The 22,210-nt window shown below is 45.9% G+C and overlaps 1 protein-coding gene across 1 annotated transcript in view; it reads right to left on the reverse strand.

Annotated features, from left to right (window-relative positions):
- LOC142246722 (uncharacterized) overlaps positions 1–22,210 on the reverse strand; it is a 294,524-nt gene that overhangs the window by 228,899 nt on the left and 43,415 nt on the right. Inside the window, exon 4 of the mRNA XM_075319777.1 lies at positions 5,452–5,657. Within this exon, the coding sequence (XP_075175892.1) occupies positions 5,452–5,657 (206 nt within the window). The remainder of the gene's footprint in view (positions 1–5,451; positions 5,658–22,210) is intronic.

Below are 22,210 nucleotides of genomic sequence, written 5' to 3' on the forward strand. Positions count from 1 at the left end.
GAAAGGCAGAGGGTCCTCCCGCCTTCTATGAGGGAAGCTTTAATAGTCTTAATATTAAAACCTGGAAAAGATCCAGAGATCCCGGATTCGTACCGCCCAATCTCTCTACTACCAACAGATGTTAAATTACTGGCCAAGGTGCTCACCAATAGGATGTCCCGAGTCATCTCATCTATTATACAGAATGATCAAACAGGATTTATTCCATGTAGAGCCACATCTATGAATCTTAGAAAATTATACTTAGGGATTCAGCATAGTTCTGAGAAGCCAGGGGAAAGGGCAAGTTTGTCCTTAGACGCCGCTAAGGCGTTCGATAGCTTAGAATGGGGGTATTTGTGGGCGGTACTTTGGAAAATGGGTTTTGGACACAGATTTATAAATTGGGTGAAGCTGCTATATGACTCACCGGTGGCGAAGGTTAGGGCTAATGGCAGGGTCTCTGAGTCTTTTCCTCTTGGAAGAGGTACTAGACAGGGGTGTCCGCTCTTGCCCTTGCTATTTGCTACCGCAGTAGAGCCATTGGCAGTTGCAATACGGAAGACCAGGGAGATAACAGGATTTAGGTGTGGAGCAGTGAAGCAGAAAATATCATTATATGCGGATGACCTACTTTTATATTTAGACAGGGTACATTCCTCGATTTTGCCGGCAATGGATACCATTCAATAATTTGGGCGGAGGTCTGGCCTTCAGATTAATTGGTCCAAATCGGCTTTAATGCTGATAGACCCTCTCCAGGTGGATTTCTCGGGCTTGCAGATACCGGTTCCTGTGGTCTGAGAGTTTAGGTATCTGGGAGTAACTGTTAGCCCAAATCCGAAGGATTTCCAGGCCCTAAATCTGGAACCCCTGTTGCAGCGGTTCAGAGCAAAGGTACACACCTGGTGTCGCTTGCCGCTATCAAATATCGGTAGATCCAACTTAATCAAAATGGTAATGATGCCACAATTACTATATCTTATACATAATTCTCCAGTGTGGATACTTAGGGAATTTTTTGCAAAAATTAATACATTATTCCGGGAACTTATCTGGAAGAACAAACAGGCTAGGATTCGACTGGAAGTGCTACAGCGGGGAAAGGAGGAGGGAGGACTGGCGGTACCAAACCCATATATATATATACACACTATATAGCCTCCCAGATGCAACATCTTAGGGGTTGGGGCAAATAAGAAGCGTATGATAATAGTGGTGATATAGTGAGAGAGGGATCGGTATGGAAATATCCGGGTTGCCAGTTGGATGTGAGACAAAGACAGATAAATGGGGCACGATATCCCACGTTGGCTATGATATTTCGGGTATGGGACAGAAGTAAGTTTCTTTTGAAGATAAATGGGCCTACAGAGTTCTGGCCACTGTGGCGGAACCCGGAATTGCCAGAAATTAAAAAATTAGTGGGGTTCAGAGAATGGGAAGATAAAGGGATCCATTTAGTGTCACAAGTACTACAAAATAATATTCTTAAGAGTTTTGAGCAATTGAGAACGGAGTTTCACCTTCCGCATGTCTTCTTTTATCAGTATTTACAGCTGAGGCACGCACTGGAAAGACAGGGGAGGACAAACCCGGTGACAGTGACACATAATCAAACATTACATATGCTGCTTACATCTGAGTCCTCTAAAGGCCTTATTTCTGAACTATACAAAAGATTACTACCTGCCCATCTGGAGACATAACCACTGTCTGTTAAAAGTAAATGGGAACAGGACGTTGGTCCCCTGACGGAAGACCAGTGGTCCGACATTCTAGAACAGGTCCCTAAACTGGCGGTCTCTGAGTGCCAAAGGCTTTCTCAAATATATCTCATCCACAGGGTATATAAAACTCCCAGCCTATTATTCAGAATGGGACTTAGACCAAATGCACAATGTGTTAGGTGTGGACAGGATGATGCCCATTTGATGCATGTTATGTGGGAGTGTGGACACATTGGTGATTTCTGGAAACAAACCCTGGGACTCATAGACCAAATATATCATATCACAATACAGCCGTCACCTCGTTTATGTTTGTTGAGTCTGTGGGAGGGAGGAGTAGACCCGGACTATCCAACAGCCCTGGGAATAGCACGTATCCTGTATCAAGCAAGGAAGATACTGGCATACCATTGGTTAGATCCTCTACCACCAACGTTATCAGAGCTTAAAAATAAATTAAATAATGTCATTAGATTGGAAAGGGGAGTTTATTTAAAAAGAAAAACACTGAGAAAGTTTTACAAAATCTGGCAGCCATGGATGGAGCCGCCGAGTCTCCCCTCTGGGGCACTAGTGCAGGATGCAATGTTGGACCAGTTACTGTTGTGCTTGCAGTGAATGGAACGTTTGGAGTAAAAGTTAAAACTAGTGTTTTACGTGGCGGAGTGGACTTTGAGCGGCGCTGTGGGAGGGGCCTGAAGGGTGTGATTGATGACTAAACTGGGAGAGAGAGTCAAGCGGGTATGGAAATATGATGTGGAGCGACGTGGCTGATGGAGGAGACTTTTCTATTAGACGGAGGTATTATTGCATAATTTAACTTTTGTTTATCTGTGGAGCCATGTTGTTTGTAGGCTCAATTTATATAACTGATCTAAGAATCCTTTTTTTATACAGAGGAAGAACCTGATTTATAGACATGTTTTTTCAATGTACGCTTTTACTAGTTATATAAGATGCAATATGCCACCACAGGGGCCTAACACACGATGTAGTGGCTCTGTTGATGGTGGTCCCCACAGTCCTCCCCATAGAGTGATTGCAGACCCCCACACACTATATGATGGCCACCACACCACTATAGGGCACCCACAGCCTTCCCACACATTATGATAGTCCCACAGTTTTTCATTCCAATAATTCCATTTTGCATTATTTTTTATGAAGCACCCGAAGAGTTAAACTTCCTGAAAGCCGTATTGAATATTTTGTGGGGTGGTATTTTTTCCAAACATTTTTTATTGGTTTTTCAATTTTGTAAACACATAAGAAAAAAGGTATGCTTATATAAGAAGGACATTCATCTTCCACAATGTGATGTATAAAGGGGTGATACCCCAGCTTGAAATTCCAAACTGTTCTTCAATTTCGGATGATACATACTGAACCAAAACAAGAGCGTTGAAATATAATACATGTAATACAAAACATTAAACCCCTGTGCCGTCCTTAAATGCTTTAATTTGTAATAGCGTGTCTTGATACTTCCTCGTCATCTCGTCTCCCCCTCCTCCCAGAGCTCCATCTTAGGTAGTCCTCAGTTTGCTCAAACTATCTTGGATTTCGTTCATAAGATACCATCCCGAGTGTATAAAAGGTGTCATCAGGTTTATTTCTCCCTGTGTGAGTTGGCTTTCAATAAAATTTCTCCACCTCCCAAAGAACCTAGCTGTCATCTTTCCTTTGTCCCTTTCCGCTTCTATTTTCTCCAACCTCAGGAGGTTGTGAAGTTCGCCGATAACCTCCTTTGTAGATGGGCCCTCCCTTTGAATCCAGTGTCTTAAGATGCACCGTTTATCTATCATGGCTATGTCATGTATTATTGCAAAATTCTTCTTGTCCTGCATGTTTGGTCCCCCTCCAACTCCTCCATCAAAGAAGTTGAAAATCCTCACCATTAACTCTAGTTTGCAAGATATTCCCCATGTTGACTGGGCAAATATTCTGACTTGATTTCAAAACCTCTGAATTTCCTTGCATTCCCATAACCCATTTATCATATCAGTTTTCTCTTTTTGACATTTAGGACACAGTGAATCCCTTCCCGGTATATTAAAACCTACAATGGCCCTGTCTATGATCCTAATTGAGTGTCTCTCCATCCCTCATTGGTAACGTATTTCCGCACTTGTACCCATCCTTTCAGTATATCGCCTACCACTTCTCGTCCTTTCAATTGTTTCTCCCACGCTGTTAGGGTACGACTATCCTCCCGAGATATAAGCACACCCCTAAATGTTCGGTAAATTTGAGAGACATTTACATTCGCTACATCATATTGCAGAAACTCATCGATCGGACTCTTGTTCAGTTCTCTTTCAATCTCTCTCATTACTACATACTTCAATTGTTCATACTGGATAATATGTGAGCTGTTGGGGTCAAATCTATCGAGAACTTCCCGTCCTTTTATCCACCGTCTATCTTCCACATTCATAACATCTTTCATTCTCTTGATGCCTTTTTCTTTCCATCTAATAACTTATTGTCTCGTCCCAGAGGGAAGTTTGGGAATGCCCAGGGATTTAGATACTTAGACACTTTCCATAAAAGCCCCAGTTTCCTTCTTCCCAATTTCCAGGTTAGCATGGTATCCCGGAATATAATTGCGTTTCTTATGTGCCCTTCAACCCTAGACATTGGGGAATGAAGAATGGACGTCAGATCCCATGGTGATGAATACTTGTTTTCCATACCATGGTCTGAGTGTCTACTCGTTCATCTCAGCCAATCAATCACGTGTCTCATGATACACACAAGGTTGTACCCCTGAACGTCTGGGAAACTAAGTCCTACCTCCTCCACTGACTTCAGCGCACGCAGTTTTATTCTGGGTTTCCTTCCCCTCCACACAAAATCCGCATAGGCTGAGTTGAGTGTATTAACATCATTTAGTTTTAGCAGCAACGGGATTGTCTGAAAGGGGTACAGCAGCCTAGGAAAACTCATCATGTTTATCAGATGGCACCTTGCCAATAATGGTAAAGGTAGACCTTTCCATCCCTTTAATTGAGCTATAATTTTCCTGATTAGCGAACCATAGTTCAATTTGTATATTCCACTTCCAATTCCAATTGTTTATTTCCACCGTTCTTCCTATATGTACTCCCAAGTATTTGATTGATGTTTGTGCTATAGGTATCCCACATAGACAACCATCACTTGAGTTTCTCCCTGTTGCCCTATGATACCCCTTTAAGAACTGGATCTCACATTTCTTTTTGTTTAACTTGAAGCCTGAAAATGATCCAAATTTTTCAATTAAGGCAAGAGTCTGTGGCAAATCCACGTAAGGGTCCCCCATATACAGTATAATGTCATCGGCAAAAAGCGCTTTTATTTCTGATCCCCCTATCTTAATCCCTTTAAAACTATTATGTCCCTGTAGTATTCTTGATAGTGGTTCGATTGCCAGATTCAATAGCAAGGGAGCTAACGGACAACCCTGTCTTGTCCCCTTCATCAAAGGAAACACGTCCGAGAGAAAGCGCAGGGTATGTATCCTAGCTCCCGAGTTGGCGTATAGACTTCTGATATAAAGTCTCTTTTTACCCACAATCCCTGTGGCCTCCATCACCTTGTCCAGCCAACTCCAATTTACGTTATCGAACGCCTTTTCGGCGTCGAGTGTAACTAGTGCAGGTCTTTCCCCTCCCTCAGTGCGCCCCAATCTGGCCGCCTTTACCACTATAATTGTCTTCCGGATGTTGGTAACAGCATTTCTCCCTTTAGTAAACCCTACCTGTTGATCTGTAATTATCTTGGGTAAACTCATGGCCAGTTTATTAGCCATGATTTTGGACATTATTTTAAAATCTTGATTAATGAGCGATATAGGTCTGTAACTAGATGGATCGTCGAGGTCTTTGGTCCCCTTAGGAAGTAATTTGATGTACGCTATGTTGGCATGTTTGGGGATTTCTGCTCCTCCCAGGATTGCATTGAAGACTGAGGTTAGATCCGGTGAGGTCAGATCCTTCAGTGCCTTATAAAATTCACTGTTGAAGCGTCGGGTCCCGATGCCTTATTACTGCTAAGCTCCCTGATTGCTCTTCCCACCTCCTCCACTGTAATGTCTGCGTTTAAGGCTCCCTGATCTAATACCTCCCAACATTTAAAGATGAGAAAGAGGGAGAAAGTATGCGTCGCGCGTAGTGCACCGCGGCAATTTTAAGCCACGCCCCCTAACCACACCCATTTTGAAATTTGTCACGCCCACATCCAATCCTTTTCAGCACTGCTGATCACACTGTTTAAGGCTGCGTGCCCACGATCAGTATTTGCAGCATTTTGGATGTAGCGTGTTTTTGCCGTGTCTAAAATGCTGCATTGTACAGAACAAGCACAGTGGAGGGATTTCTAGACATAAAGGAACATTAAAGTGGGAAACCACACAATGTGGATTGGGTCCGGCACCACTATCACTTGACAAATCATGCAAATCTTGTAAAGCCATTTGTTCTTTAAATGACATAGGAGAGAAAAAAATGTTGTGGATGGATGTTTTTAATGGGCACAAGATTTCCGAAAGGTTTAAATAAAAGAAATGAATTGATGTTTGCATATTAATCTGGCTAAAAAAACTTTGTATATATATAAGTGTTATAAGCATTATATGGAGTGATATAACTCAAGGGGTTAATGTTTTTGTAATTGTCTTGCTCTCTCCTTGCATTTGATCACATGTTTGGGTTCAGCCCTTTTTAAACAGTTCTGTGACTAGATGGTTTAGAGACTGAATAAGAACTGGATGTTCGAAACGCGTCCTCTCTGACATGGGCTTGACCACCATAGCATGGACTTTTTAATGATAAGAAAATAAAGGAATTTTTATTTTAAAGAACAAAATGCCTGGAGTTTTGTGCTGGTGAAATCCTTCAACCAATTTCAATGCACATGGACTGGCTCTCCAAACCTCTTCTCCGTGCATAGCCCAGGATTACTGGCTTCCATCACACAGGTGAGCTGGGCAAAAAACCTCTTTCTACTGTATATATACAGTATATATCACAGGAGGGGCTGGGGGCTACAGTATATACAGCACAGGAGGGGCTGGGGGCTACAGTATATACACATCACAGGAGGAGCTGGGGGCTACAGTATATACATCACAGGAGGGGCTGGGGGCTACAGTATATACACATCACAGGAGGGGCTGGGGGCTACAGTATATACACATCACAGGAGGGGCTGGGGGCTACAGTATATACAGCACAGGAGGGTCTGGGGGCTACAGTATATACATCACAGGAGGGGCTGGGGGCTACAGTATATACACATCACAGGAGGGGCTGGGGGCTACAGTATATACACATCACAGGAGGGGCTGGTGGCTACAGTATATACAGCACAGGAGGGGCTGGGGGCTACAGTATATACAGCACAGGAGGGGCTGGGGGCTACAGTATATACAGCACAGGAGGGGCTGGGGTTATAGTATATACAGCACAGGAGGGTCTTGGGGCATAGATAGTACTTGAGGGGGCATACATATTAGGCCTGTTTCAGATGTCAGTGATTCTGGTATGTATGTGCTAGTTTTTATACGTACCAGAATCACTGACCTATGCAGACTCATTATAATCAATGAATCTGCACACACATCAGTGATTTTTCACTGACCGTGTCTCAGTGCGGCGTACATGCGTATCCGTGATTGCCGCACAGAAACATGTCCGTTTTTTTCTGGCATCACTGATGTCCCACGGACCACACTATGGTGTGATCCGTGAAACACGTACCAGAAAAACACGGACATTTAAAATAAAAAGCATCGCTGGAGAAGGTGAGTTGAAAAAGCTGAGTTCGGCTGCTGCTCTCTGCTTCTTCCTGGCCGGCTCATTATGGCATGCATATACATTTATGCAGCCAGAGCCGACCCAGAAGTAGCTGCAGAGGTGAGAGAGCGGTGGCTGGATGCTGAATCGAGGGACTCTTCAGCACCACGGAGAGCAGGAGCGGGGGCAGGTGATTATATGTCCATGTGCAATCACAGAGTATGGATCACGTATCACGGATTGCACATGGACAACCACTGTGTGCCGTGAATCACGGAGTATGAAGGGACATATGCGTGTTTAACACGTCAGTGAAGATCGTTTGTGTTTTTCACCAAGGGACATACACGTTACTAAGGGGTACACACATTACTGGGGGAAATACACTTTATTGTGGGGCATAAAAATTACTGGTAGCATAGATATTACTAAGGGGCATATAGCTCTGGTGTTGGGGCTTATACAGCTCTGGGCGCACATACAGCTCCGATGGGGGGGGATAGGGGCATACAAATCTGGTGTGGGGGCTGGGGGCACACAGATCTGGTGAGGGGGGGTGGCTGGAGGCATATAGCTCTGGTGAGGAGAGGGCTGCTGGGGCATACAGATCTGGTGAGGGGGGCTGGGATACATATCTGGTGGGAGGGGACTGGAGGCATACAGAGCTGTGGGGTGCTGGGGGGCATATAGATCTTGTGGGGGTGCTGGGGGGCATACAAATCTGGTGTGGGGGCTGGGGGGTATACAAATCTGGTGTGGGGGCTGGGGGGGTATACAAATCTGGTTGGGGGAGCTGGGGGGCATACAAATTTGGTGAGAGGGCCATACAGATGTGGTGAGGGGGGTGACTGGAGGCATATAGCTCTGGTGAGGAGGGGGCTGGGGCATACAGCTCTGGGTAGGTCACATACAGCGTTTCTAGGTGTTGCAGCTCCTCTTCCTCCAGTCTGTTCATCTGTGGGCGGAGACCAGCATGTTGCTCGGTAGCTCCGCCCACAGATGCACTTCCTTCCGTACACAAGCAGCCCAGCTGAGAGCAGTGCACGCTGAGCTGCAGGTGCCGATTCAGCGCCGCCCACCCATAACAGCGGCAGCACAGAGCCAGAGCAGTGAAGCAGCGCTCGGCTCTGCTCATGTGCATTAGGAGGGGGAGAAAGTCAGACAAGGAGAGAGTGGGTGGGCGGAGCCACGGGACAAAAGCCTCACGATCGTGACACCGGGACACCCGCTGAAATCCGGTACAGTCCCGCTGTATCCGGGACGGTTGGGAGGTATGCTGATCTTCCTCCGTTAAGCTGGGTATTTGGGCTTGTCTTAACCATTCTGTCTCATCAGTTGTGTCATTATTCCCTGGCCCGTATAACTTTTTATAATAGTCTCCCAACAATTTATTAATGTCCTTGGGATCTGTGGTGACATCTCCCCCTTTGTTTTCAGTTTAGAGATCACCGTCATTTTTCTGCTACCCCTTGCCAGATTTGTCAACATCCTCCTCGCCCTGTTACCGAATCTATGTAGGTCAGCTTCCTTGTGCGACCAAAATAATTGTTCCGTCTTCTTGGCCCATTCATCAAAACCCCTTTTTGCCTCCAACCATCTATCTTTTGCCATGGTGGACCTACCGCTTTTGCCATTTCCCAGTACAACACTGGGGTCTCTGTGTGTTCCTTGTTATCCTCTGTGAATTCTCCCCACCACTCTTATGGAAATTATCTTGTCTAAGGAGGAACGATGGAAATCGCCATATAATATCTGTTCCTCTCTTGAATTTCTCTCTAATGCCCAACCTCACCAGACTATGATCAGAAATAATCATATTCTCTATCATTCAATTTTGTATTCCATTCACAAGGTCTAGAGATATCCAAATCTGGTCAATGTGCGATCAACTATCATGTGGGTGGGAGAAGTGTGTATACTCTCTATCGTGCGGATCAGTTAGTCTCCAAATGTCTTTCTGTCCTACGTCTTCCAGTGTTACATCCCTATTGTCTGGACTCCTGTCCACGCCACCTGCCCCTTCCCCCCTTCTTCTTCTGTCTTCAGCTGAGTCTGGGACTGTGTTGAAATCTCCTCCTACTATGATGTTGGACTCCCCATCTGTTAATATGGTGGCCTTTATGCCGTCATGGAATGTGGTCTGTTGTGAGTTTGAGCCGTAAACTCAAAGTGATTGATAAGTGCTGCCACCTTCCCTGATTGTCTTCTTCATGTGCCACTACTTCATGGCTGAGCTGTTTAATTTATTAAAATCATGGTACCCGCCTTCCTACCTTGTGCCTCTGCCCCAAAGACGATGCCCACCCAGTATTTCTTCATGCAAAAAAAATCCTCCCTCCCCAAGTAGGTTTACTGTAATAAAGCACTATCTGTTTTTACAAAGGATTGTTAAAAATCCACATTTGACTTTTAGGATCGCTACTTCCAATAGGTAGCGCTGCGCTAGAGTTTGTCTCCTTTGCTAGAGAGACAATTTCAATATTCCCCAGAGGGGCGTGGCAGCTATAAGCCCCCTCACTTTACTGGCAGCCAGACTGGCTTGCAAAAATCTCCTTAAGGAGAATAGTGTTCCCCCGTAGTCCCCACAAAGCTTCTCATGAGCCAGATCAGACACCCCATACTTTGCACTGACGAGGGCCAAGCACCCCGAAACACTGTGTCTGCAAATTGGGATTCTGATCTGGCTTATATATCCTAGGTCATATGCAAAGGATTGTTAAAAATCCACATTTGACTTTTAGGATCGCTACTTCCAATAGGTGGCGCTGCGCTAGAGTTTGTCTCCTTTGCTGGAGAGACAATTTGAATATCTGTTTTTAGTCTTTTCAAGTGTCTTAATATCATTGCTCGTTTGTTGAGTGACCTCAGACCTTTAACATTCTACGTTATTTGTACCATGGTTACCTATGTATATTCTGTCCTTACTGTTTCCCCCCCTTTGGACCCCAACATTGAGGGAGACGAGACGACAGACACTATAGCGGGCTTTACACGCTGCAATCGTACCTGCCCCCGTCGGTTGTGCGACACGGGCAAATCGCTGCCCGTCGCGCACAACCTTGCTTACCCCCGTCACACGCACTTACCTGTCCTGCGACGTCGCTCTGGCCGGCGATCCGCCTCCTTTGTAAGGGGGCGGGTCGTGCTGCGTCACACGACACGGCAGCGGTCCAATAGAAGCGGAGGGGCTGAGATGAGCGGGACGTAACATCCCGCCCACCTCCTCTCCTTCCATCCGCATAGCCGGTGAAGGCAGGTAAGGAGATGTTCCTCGCTCCTGCGGTATCACACACAGCGATGTGTGCTGCCGCAGGAATGAGGAACATCGCTAATTAGAAGAAAATTATTTTTTGTTTTAGGACGACCTCTCCACGGCAAACGATTTTTGCCACTTTTGCGATCGTTTTAGGACGCACATAAATGTCACACTGCGATATCGTTAATGACGCCAGATGTGCGTCACAAACAACGTGACCCCGACGATAATTCATTAACGATATCGTAGCGTGTAAAGCCCGCTTAAGTTCACAATCTGCACCACAAAATTGACATTCCCTTTTCCGACCTTGTAAATATAACAGAAAACAAATAACTATGAAACAAGCTTTCCCTTTTGAGAAATTTTCGGCACTTTTCGACATGTTAGTGACTTACCCTTTTCCTGGCCAAAATATTATGCTCCCTAGTCACCCCCCATAACATACATATTCTATCCCCATATCAACATACAAAGGCCTTGAACCTTATGCAGAAATTAGTACAATATGCTGAAACCTCATTAATAATTTCAAATCTGATTTAACTCTGGTTCTGGGGAGCCATCAGACCGTTCAGATCAGTTCTACTTCGTTTGGATCTGAAAGGCGTCCCTGAGCCTAGAAGTAAAGTTTGAAGAAAAAAAAAAGGGGGGGGGCTTGGAATTTGGAGGACCCTCCCACCTCCTTCTTTGCAATGTCTCTCTCCTCTTAACAAGTTGTCATTAACGCCTTTCCTTGAACGAAAAACAAGTAAAATCCAGTTCAGATATCTTGACTCTTGAGCTGGTCCCTGTGTCCCATACGAGGGCTGTGCTGCTGTCCTGGACTTAAGGGTACTTTACACGCTGCGACATCGCTAGCGATCTTGTTGGCGATGTGACACGCCAGATCGCAGATGCGATCTGCCGAGATCGCACATGTGACCGGCGCTATAAAAACGACCTATGTGCGATCTGGCGTGTCACATCGCTAACGAGATCGCTAGCGATGTTGCAGCGTGTAAAGCACCCTTTAGTCTCCTTTCATCTCTTACTTCTGCTTGTGTTTGCCCCTGGATTGTCCTGTGTTTCTTCCCATGCCCGTAGGAGAACCTCTTCTGCTATTCCCTTCTCCCTTAGGTCCTCTCTCTTATCCATCCGTCCGGTTCTTGTCGTGCTCTGACATGAAAATGTTTTCTGCTTCCTTATAATCTTTGTAATATGCAAACGAACCATTGGGGTTTCTACCTTTCTTTTTTTTATAACTGAATGTTTTATTAAGATTTTCAAAACAGATACAAAAAAAAATACATGGATGCATGGATATGTCTCACAAACTTGTTAATGACTGTAAACCAGAAATCAGTATCCATATTATCCACTAATACACTGAAAACAGGGAATATGACAAGACGAACAATACAATACTAGACAGGGAAACATAAGGGAGGGGGGATGGATTGGGGAGGGTGAGCATATCAGGCTTCCATTAAGGCCGTACTTCACTGTTATTCTTTGTTGGCCCAATAAGTATCCCAAAGTGACCAAACACTCTCAAAAAGATCTACTGTGTTATTTGACAGGGCAGATAAATACTCCATCCTTCTCACATCTTGGATCCGAGATTGGAGATCGGTACGTGAGGGTGGATGAGCTAACTTCCAGTTGCGGGCAATCAGACATCTAGCTGCTGTGGTCATGTGTAATAGTAACCGCTTCACTCTTTTCCCCAGCTGAGCAAGTGGTATATTTAATAAATAGAATTTAGGGTCCAGGGGAATCCGAAGATTAGTTACTTTATAAATAAGAGATTGCACCAACCTCCAGAAACACTGGATATTGGGGCATACCCAGAATATGTGCGGTATGTCTCCTCCTGTGGCTCCACACCTCCAACAGTTGTCAGGTATAGCTGGGTTTAGTTTATGTAGTAGTGATGGGGTGTGATACCAATACATGAGTAATTTATACTGATTTTCCTTATAGACATAGCATGAAGATGTCTTAGAGGCCGTATCCCAGATCCGCCTCCACATACACAAGGGAATGGACTCACCAAGGAAATCTTCCCATTTCCTCATATATGTATGATTTGGCTTGTCTTCCGGGCACGGAGCCATTAAAATACGATATATATCGGAGATGAGGCCTTTAGTAGAGGCCCCAGCTCTGCACAATCTCTCAAAAAGTGTAGGGATAGAGACCTCTAAGGAGGTAAAAAGGGAGTGCATCAGGTGTCTAACTTGTAAATACCGATATTGGGAATTGCCTGGGAGATTAAATTTAGCAGCTATGGTGGCGTATGGGAGAAGGACTCTGGAGTGTGCGTCTACTATGTCAGCAAAGCAAAAGAGTTTCCTGTCAAACCATGTTTTTGTCGTTATACCATGCATACCGTCTAGCAATCTGGGATTAAAAAGAAAAGAAGTCAATGGAGAGTGTTCAGATTTAAGTGGAAACTTCTTGACACAACAGTCCCATATCCTCTTCGTAAAGGCTATAGGGCCCAGGGTATGTGGGTCAGGCTTATTAGATGAGGTGCCCCAAAGGTAGGAGTTAGGGTGTATTGGGGCTAGCCATAACTTCTCTAGTTCCATCCATCTAGAGAAGGCACTGCGATTAGACCATGCAGGGATGTGACGTAAGTGTGCTGCCCAATAGTACCTAGTAATATCAGGGACCCCCAGGCCTCCTCTCAGTTTACTGTCAAATAATGTTGTTTTCTTGATTCTATGTCTCTTATGGGCCCAAACAAATTGAAGTATACTAGACTGAATGTTGCGCAATTCTTTGTATGGTACACACACCGGAAGGGTCTCAAACAGGTAAAGGAGCTTTGGCAGAACAGACATTTTGACTGCAGAGATTCTTCCAGAGACAATGGGAGCTTGTTCCAATTGAGCAGGAGCCTTTTTATCTCAGTAAATAAACTAGGATAGTTCTGCTGATACAAGAGCTTATACTTAGATGTTAATTGTATCCCAAGGTATGTCAAGGATATATTTCTCCATTTATAATTGTAGTTTCCCTGTAAGGCTATGTGCCCACGCTAGAATGTCCATGCGGATTTTTTTGCCTGAAAATCCGCAACTTTCGCGGCAAATCCGCACCCGCGGATTTGCCGCGGATTTAGATGCGGATTTCATTTTTTTTTTTTCCCCCATTCAAAACAGAAAATCCGCACCAAAACTGCACCAAACAATTGACATGCTGCAGTTTGTTCCGCATCAAAATCCGCGGCAAAATCCGCAGCGGAAAAATCCGCAGCATGGGCACATCATTTCCAAAATGCCATTGAAATGGCTGGGGAGTAGCTGTGCTGCAGATTTTCGGCAAATCCGCGCTAAATCCGCATCAAAATCCGCGTCAAATCCGCGATAAATCCTGTAGCGTGGGCACATAGCCTAAGGAGGAGACCCGCATCTGTGGAATATTAAGAGGCAGAGCTTCTGTTTTGTTCTGATTGACCTTATACCCTGACAACCTTCCAAATTGTAGTAACAAGGAATGCAAATTCGGGAGGGTGATATGTGGTTGGGACAAGATCAATAGGACATCATCCGCATATAGAGATAGCTTAAACTCCTTATCTCGTACCATTACTCCATGTATATTAGGGTCATTGCGAATAGCAGCAGCCAATGGTTCAATACACATGACAAAGAGAAGGGGGGACAAAGGGCATCCCTGACGAGTGCCATTGTGTATTTGAAAGGGTTGGGATGTGGCATAAGGAAGCTTGACTGAAGCTGAGGGGCATGAATATAGACTTTTCAGGGCAGTAATAAATGGACCTGAAATTCCAAATTGATGCAATGTTTCGAACATGAATGGCCACCCCAGACGGTCAAACGCCTTCTCCGCATCCAAACTAAGAAGGAGTGCTTCACTCTCTGTCTTATTAACAAACTCTACTAAAGGCCACTTCACACATAACGAGATCGTACAACGAGATCGTTACTACGTCACAGTTTCTGTGACGCAAGAACGACTTCAATTGCGATCTCGTCATGTTTGACACGTACCAACGATTCACCCCCTGCTGCGAAATCGCTGATCGATGCCGAACAGCTTGGGCCATTTTTGGCTCGTTGGAGTCCTGCTGGGCTGCATGAATCTGTATGTTTGACACCCTATTTACGATTTCGTTGACGACCTAGATGAGATGCACGAAGGCGACGCAAATGCACGCCTACGTGACTCACTGCATAATGGGATTGGAATCGTTAACATAGTAGCTGTGTGACAGGGTCCTTATCAATCAGAGCGGAGGGGGTGGAAAAGGCGACGCCCGCCCGGCCGCCCAATCAGAACGCAGTATTGGCCGCCAAAGAAAGCGGAGGGGGGTATGGAAAAGGCGACGCAAATGCACGCCTACGTGACTCACTGCATAATGGGATTGGAATCGTTAACATAGTAGCTGTGTGACAGGGTCCTTATCAATCAGAGCGGAGGGGGTGGAAAAGGCGACGCCCGCCTGGCCGCCCAATCAGAACGCAGTATTGGCCGCCAAAGAAAGCGGAGGGGGGTATGGAAAAGGCGACGCAAATGCACGCCTACGTGACTCACTGCATAATGGGATTGGAATCGTTAACATAGTAGCTGTGTGACAGGGTCCTTTATCAATCAGAGCGGAGGGGGTGGAAAAAGCGACGCCCGCCCGGCCGCCCAATCAGAACGCAGTATTGGCCGCCAATGAAAGCGGAAAAGGCGACACAAATGCACGCCTACGTGACTCACTGCATTTTACTACGCCCCTAATGGGATTGGAATCGTTAACATAGTAGCTGTGTGACAGGGTCCCAGCGATTTGAAAGATCGTTATACGGGACGCATCCTCGTTCATAAACTCGTTATGTGTGACACCCAACATGCGATTTCAACAACGACTCATAAACGATCCAGAAAGTGTGACGTAGTAGCGATCTCGTTCACGATCTCGTTATGTGTGACTGGACCTTAAGTCAATGATCTTCCTAGTATTGTCCCCTCCCTGTCTACAAGGGACAAAACCCACCTGGTCTTTATGTATTAGGTGAGGAAGTAGAACTGAAAGGCGTAGAGCTAGTAGTTTAGTGAAGATTTTCAAATCAGCATTAAGGAGTGCTATGGGCCTATAGTTGGCACATTCCATAGCATCCTTCCCAGGTTTGGGTATAAGCGTAATATATGAATGTAACATACTTGTGGGTATAGGGGAGCCCGTGAGGAAGCTATTAAATAATTTAACTAAATAGGGGGTAAGTCGATCCGCAAATACCTTGTAGTAGAAGTATGTCAGGCCGTCTGGACCCGGTGATTTTCCATTAGGAAGTAGTTTAAGCACCTCCCCTACCTCTTCACACGTGATTTCTTTATTTAGTGTGTTTACGGCAGTCTTAGTAAGGGTAGGCAGCTTACACTGCTCAAGAAAGGAGTGGATTAGCTCCCTCTGTTTTCCTGGGTCTGTAGGAAGAGTGCTGGGCAAAGAATACAATCTTGACAAATAATCCTGAAAAATCTTTGCAACTTTAGTGGGGTCATATAACGTATTCCCTCCCGAATCTCTCAAGGCATAAACGGATGAGTTCCCCCTCTCCTCCCTAAGTTGGCGGGCTAAAAGAGAGTGCGATTTATTTCCTTTGTCATAGTATTTATGCCTGCTATAGAGTAGTAATTTTTCTGTTATATTGACCTCTAGGTCCTTCAGTTGGGCACGAGTCTTTACTATACCTCTAAGGGTACGTATTGATGGGTTAAGGGTCATCCTATTTTCTAAGTCTCTGAGACTTTTAAGGAGCTGATCTCTCTGATATAGTCTATCTTTTTTGATGCGGGAGCTTAAAGCTATGCATTGCCCTCTAAAGACGGCCTTATGGGCTTCCCAGATAGTAGAAAAATTGGGCACTGACCCCTCATTGTTCTCAAAGTATTCCATCAATCCTGCTTCCAGTTTGTCTCTGTAGGAAGTTCTCTTGAGGAGGGACTCATTGAGCCTCCAGTGGCAGACTCTTGTACGTTGGGTTGTCTGATCTAGGGTGAGAGTCATTGGCGCGTGGTCTGACCACGTTATTGCACCAATATCCACTTTGCTCGTCCATCTAAGGGCCTGAATGTTGCCAAAGAAGAAATCGATCCCGGTGTGTGTACCATGAGGGGGAGAGTAGAAGGTAAAGGTTTTTTCTGAGGGATGTTTAACTCGCCACAAATCAAATAAGGCAAACCTGCGGATCAGTCTTCGAAAGGCAGCTGTCAATTTACGTTGAGACGGGCTCGACAATTGATTGTTAATGGTCAACCTGTCTAAAGAGTCAGAGAAAATAGTGTTAAAATCTCCACCCACTATCCACACTGAGGGGGGAAGGCGTGTTAATTTGAGGAATACCCGGTTCAAAAAAAGGATCTGGGAGGTGTTAGGGGCATAAATGTTACACAAAAGGATTGGAACTTCCTAATATGTCCCTTGTAGGATAAGGTATCTACCCTGTGGGTCTGCCAGGGAAGTAGTAACTTGAATGGGACAGGTCCTTGATATCAAGATCGCCACACCAGCTTTTTTCCTTTCCTGAGAGGCTAAAAAAATCGTAGGGTAAAGGTGTTTGGCGAAATTGCAGTTCCCGTTGAGATTCAAGTGCGTTTCCTGCAAGAAAACCACATCAGCTCGCTGGGTCCGCATCTCACCTAGTGCCATTCGCCTCTTAATGTTTGAGTTTAAACCCTTAACATTTAGTGTTAAAATTTTAACCATATTTTAAGTTATAGTAGTATAAAGCAAAATTAGCATTACATACAAAGGCTAACCGGGTATTGCCCATCTCAAACTTGCCTGACGGCCCATGATGGATGTCTCTCAATGGGGTACTAAAGATTCCCTCACCACAATCAGGGTAAACACATAAGGAATGGTAAAAGACAATGACAAAACACATAACATATAAAGCATAACATTTACATGTCATAAATGTTACCGGTGAGGAGTGAAGCCGCAGGCAAAAGCCTTCACCTCCGCCTCCGTCCTCCCCGGTCAGGGTCAAAGAAGAAAAAATTGGCATAATTTAAAACTTTACCAATATCTAAACCCTAACCTCCTATACCCACTCTTCCGTAGGAGGAACCAGGGTAATTCTAACCCTTACAGGGAGTTTGTGGCTATGGACACACTGCTATCACAGTCAGTGTCTAAAGCTAGATTCTAAACATCTAAGAGAGGGGAGCACTCGGATCTCACCACCCTAGTAGCAAACCAATGCAAATGATATGAGGAATCGTAACCAGATATATCAATATCAGAAAAGAAAAAAGAAAGTGAACAACTAGTTATGAAAGAAAAGACCAACCAAAGTCCTTATAATAAATCGGGGAAGGCATGAAGCCACCCCCCCAAGGGGGGGACTACAGCCTGGAACCAGAGACTCAAACTCAGGGCTCCTGTTCCTAGAAGAAAGAAAAAATAAAATTGTCGTCTCAGGTCGGAGCCGGTCGTGCCTTAGGCCGTGATGAGGGAGAACCCCCCTTAGAGTCCACTTGTTGCCAGATCGGACGGGGTGGATTGGATGGCATCTCCAATTCCCAGTCCACCAGGGAAGGCGAAGGGATTCCCAGATCAGTGCAGAAGGCTGGGAGGTCCTGAGTAGAGCGTAGCACAGCCGTACGACCATCTTTTGAGGCTATGAGGGCAAACGGGAACCCCCAGCGGTATCGGATGCCCTTATCTTTTAGGGATGCAAGTAGTGGCTGCAGATGTCTCCTTTTCTGTAAGGTGATCCAAGATAGATCAGGGAATAATTGGATCCGAGTCCCTTTATATTCAATTCCCTCCGAAGTGCGGGCTTTGGCCATGATAGACTCTTTTAGTTGGAAGTCATGGACACAACAAATAATGTCACGAGAGTAATTTTGAGGCCCCCTGGGGCGTAATGCTCCATGTGTTCTGTCCAATTTTATCCTTTGAGTTATAGGGCGCTCCAGTACAGTGTTGAATATGGTTTCAAGTATGGCGTGGACGTCTTCACTACCTGTAGCCTCAGGGACGCCTCTCACTCGGATATTATTACGGCGCCCCCTATTGTCTAGGTCCTCCAGATGTTTGTTAGTTTCACTCAGAGCCCGAGCATAAGAGGTCACGTTCTTTTGTAATTTGATGATGTACTGTCTAGTGGTATCGTGATCCTTTTCCACTGAGTCCACTCTATCTGCTAGAAGCCCAACATCTTGGCGGATTGAGTTAATCTCTGACATACAGGTTTCTTTTACTTCCGAGATCAGGGATCTGAAGTCTTCCTTGGTAGGAAGGAGATCCAGATACTTTTTTAATTTTCTGTGGTCAAAATGGTGTTCCATATCTCCCGGCTCAGATTCTGATGGGGAGTCGCGTGACCCTCCTCCGTCTTCCTGTTGAGACATCAAAGCAGACAGCGAAGGCGTAGAGTCTAGCTCCATATTCACAGAACCCGACTGCGTAGTTTTATTTTTCGCTTGATTGCTTTTATGGGTTGATTGTTGTCGTGACTTTGGTGGCATGGGGTCACTCACTGCACGGTCTCTTTTAGTAAGAAACTTGTCTAGAGGGGTCACAAACGACTGCCCCCCTTTCAGTCTATATGACCAGCTTGGACCTCTTCTCCTCCTCACCCCAGCCAGATCGTCACCTGGTCTGCACAATATATTATGTCACCTTTCAATATTGTTTATAGATGTAAGACCGTTAAAGTTATAGTTGTTCACTTATGTCCTCTATCTGGGCGGTAAGACAAGCCCCCCTCTACTCAGACAGTATACAGGGGTGCACATCTCTTTCATGGCTCCGTTCTGTGAAAATCTCTTTTGCAGCAAGTTATTATTCCAATGTCCACAAGATGGCAGCAGAGTACAGTGCAGAAAGTGAGGGATTTTTCTATATAGAGAAAAGGCAGGCTCTGAAAAGACAGTTATACAGCACTACCCCGAATTTTCTTCCTTCTCCCTTCTTAACTTATATCATGGAAGAGGAAACCGTAGCACCCCTCTCCTTGTACTACCACAGGATCAGACTTGAGTCAGGGGTTAACTCTTCAGATGTTATAAGGGCACCGGATGTTATCAGATCTCAGGGCTTACTTTCTTCTCTGGAGGTCTTAGCTTTCCCTCTTCTCCCCCCCTCCAGGTAAACCAGCCTCAGCCTCCTCCACACCCGTATGCAGCCCCTGTGTTTCTTATCAGAGCAATGCGACTCGTGCTGCGGGGGTGAGGGTTAATTTACAGCCCTAGTGAATAATGGTGCTCTCGTGCATGGCACTGGCTTTAGAGCCAGGGGGTGTATGTGTCCTAGGACCAGCCAGTTACCCGGCTGGTTGTCGCCCCTATGCACGGGGGATTTCCACTCACCAGCCTCCTCTCTCTTGCCGGTCGCCTGTCACTTCACTGCCTGCTTCCAGCCGGCTCTCTCTCAGGCCCGACAGTCACCAGGCGGCTCCCCCTCACTGTGTCTGGCTCGTGCTCCACTCTGCTTCAGTGTCTCTCCCTCCTCCAGGCCGGGTAAGTGTCTGCTTCTCCTCTGCTTTGGGACTTCTGGGTATCCCTTCCTCCCTTGTGTTCTTCCCGGATTTTCAAGCCTCTGCTCCCTCTTCACCCGTCGGGTCTCCTTCCTCTGGGCGGTTTTCACCGCACTCCTGGTCTCAGCGTCTGCAGCGTGGTCCCAGGCCTCCCTGGAGAATGATGTCTGCTGGGATTCAGGTAGGGTCCTGTCCCACAATACTCGTCTCCTGGGGTCCGCTGGCTCTCAGGGACGGTATATGGAGGCTTCAGATGGATCTAAGTCGGGCAGGGGCTCAGATGTCTCTGGATGTCTCAGAGCTCTGTCAGATACATCCTCCTGCATCGGCGGCCATTTTGGACTCGGGGTTTCTACCTTTCAATGTAGCAGGGTATAGCAGCTGGCATTTTACTTTTTTGTTGTACAGGAATGAGCATATTTTACTGAATTCCTTTTTCCTTTTGGAGACTTCAACCGAATAATCTCCAAAGATTAAGTTTGTTGCCTTGATATTGCAGTGGGCGTTTTCGGTCTCTAAAGGCCTTCGGTATTTCCTCTTTGTGTTTGTACTCGAGGTACTTGATTATCACCTGCCTGACTCTTGGTAAGGTTTTCTTATGTGGGTTTTGACCCTCTCCTATATTCGCCTCCTGTTGTCTCAGTGGTCCCACTCTGTGGGCTCTTTCCACTCAGATTCAGATATTCTCTGTTATGTTTCTGACAGTCTAGTTACATGATCATTTAGCTGCTTTTGCATAGCAGCTAGTGATGCTACCTTAATCTCTTTAGACAGATGAGATGCCACTTCTTCAGCTAGTTTTTTATAGTCCACATTAAACTCGTGTGTACTTCTTTTGTCCTACAGGTGGTGCTGCTTTCTTGCATCTCCTTGTCTGCACTGATCCTTTGCCTCCCTCTCCCAGTAGCTTGCAGGTTTGTGATAGCAGTGTACCAGGATGCTTTTTATTCCCTTTGTTAGGGGTATTATAGCTTGCATTCAGCTTTTGGTGGATCTGGTCAGAGCTGTTCGCCATGTTCTGCTTGTCTGTGTTTTCATCCAGCACTTCTGTTCCTCCATGCACCCCTGCCTTGCCGCCATCTTCCTCCTCCTCTCTCTTCTCCCTCCATATCACCCTTATCTTCCCATTGCGATCCTCCCTCTTTGTTCCCCTGCATCCATCTCTCTCCAGCTCCTTCCTCTGTCACCCCACTCACGTCTCCCTCATCTCTCCGGCTGTTTTACCACGTCTTGCGCCTGAAACTCTGGCTCCTCCCCTGTCAGACTCACCAGCGCCATGCTGGTTCCTTCCTCTCCTCGCGGCCCGTCAGTGTCGCCGCTTCTCCCAGATCCCTCTCCGCCGCCGGCACTCCTTAACAGGTACCGTTCCATAGCTGCCACCTTCCGGTTGCCCACTGTGTTGTTCTCGGCTCGGCCACTTGATCGGGGGAGCTTGTATCAGTCGGTTTCTCTGGGGGGGGGGTGGGAGATTCCCCTCTATACTTCCACCTCAGCCAGGACTGGATCCAAAACTCCGTGGGGTGCCATTTTAAAAGTGATATTCCTTCAAAGAACTGTCCAATACATAGGCCCCTGAATGTCACTTGAAAACAAGTATGCCCCTAAAAAATAAGTTGTGTAAATTGCTCTAAAATAATCAAAGCTAAAACTTGCTGCTAAATGTTTAACCCTTTTGGCAAAATAAAAGGACATCTGACGGATAAGGGTGCTTTCACACTACGTTCCTCTCCCCATTCATTGGTCCTATTGGAGCTTCCGTCCGAACCCCCCACAAAACAGGATTCTGACGTATGCACTGACAGAATCCAAGTGTGCTCGGTCGCGCCCCATTTTTGGCGTATACGCCTACTGGAGGCGCACACCCAGGTGTAGAAGTCTGCGTCTGGGTGTCAACCTCCAGTAAGCATATAGCCCCGAAAATGGTGCACAACAGACTTCATCTGCACCATTATAGTCAGTGGCCCCATCAGCGCATATGTC

This window comes from Anomaloglossus baeobatrachus, chromosome 7 (genome assembly GCF_048569485.1).
Source record: "Anomaloglossus baeobatrachus isolate aAnoBae1 chromosome 7, aAnoBae1.hap1, whole genome shotgun sequence".
Lineage (NCBI taxonomy): Eukaryota > Metazoa > Chordata > Amphibia > Anura > Aromobatidae > Anomaloglossus > Anomaloglossus baeobatrachus.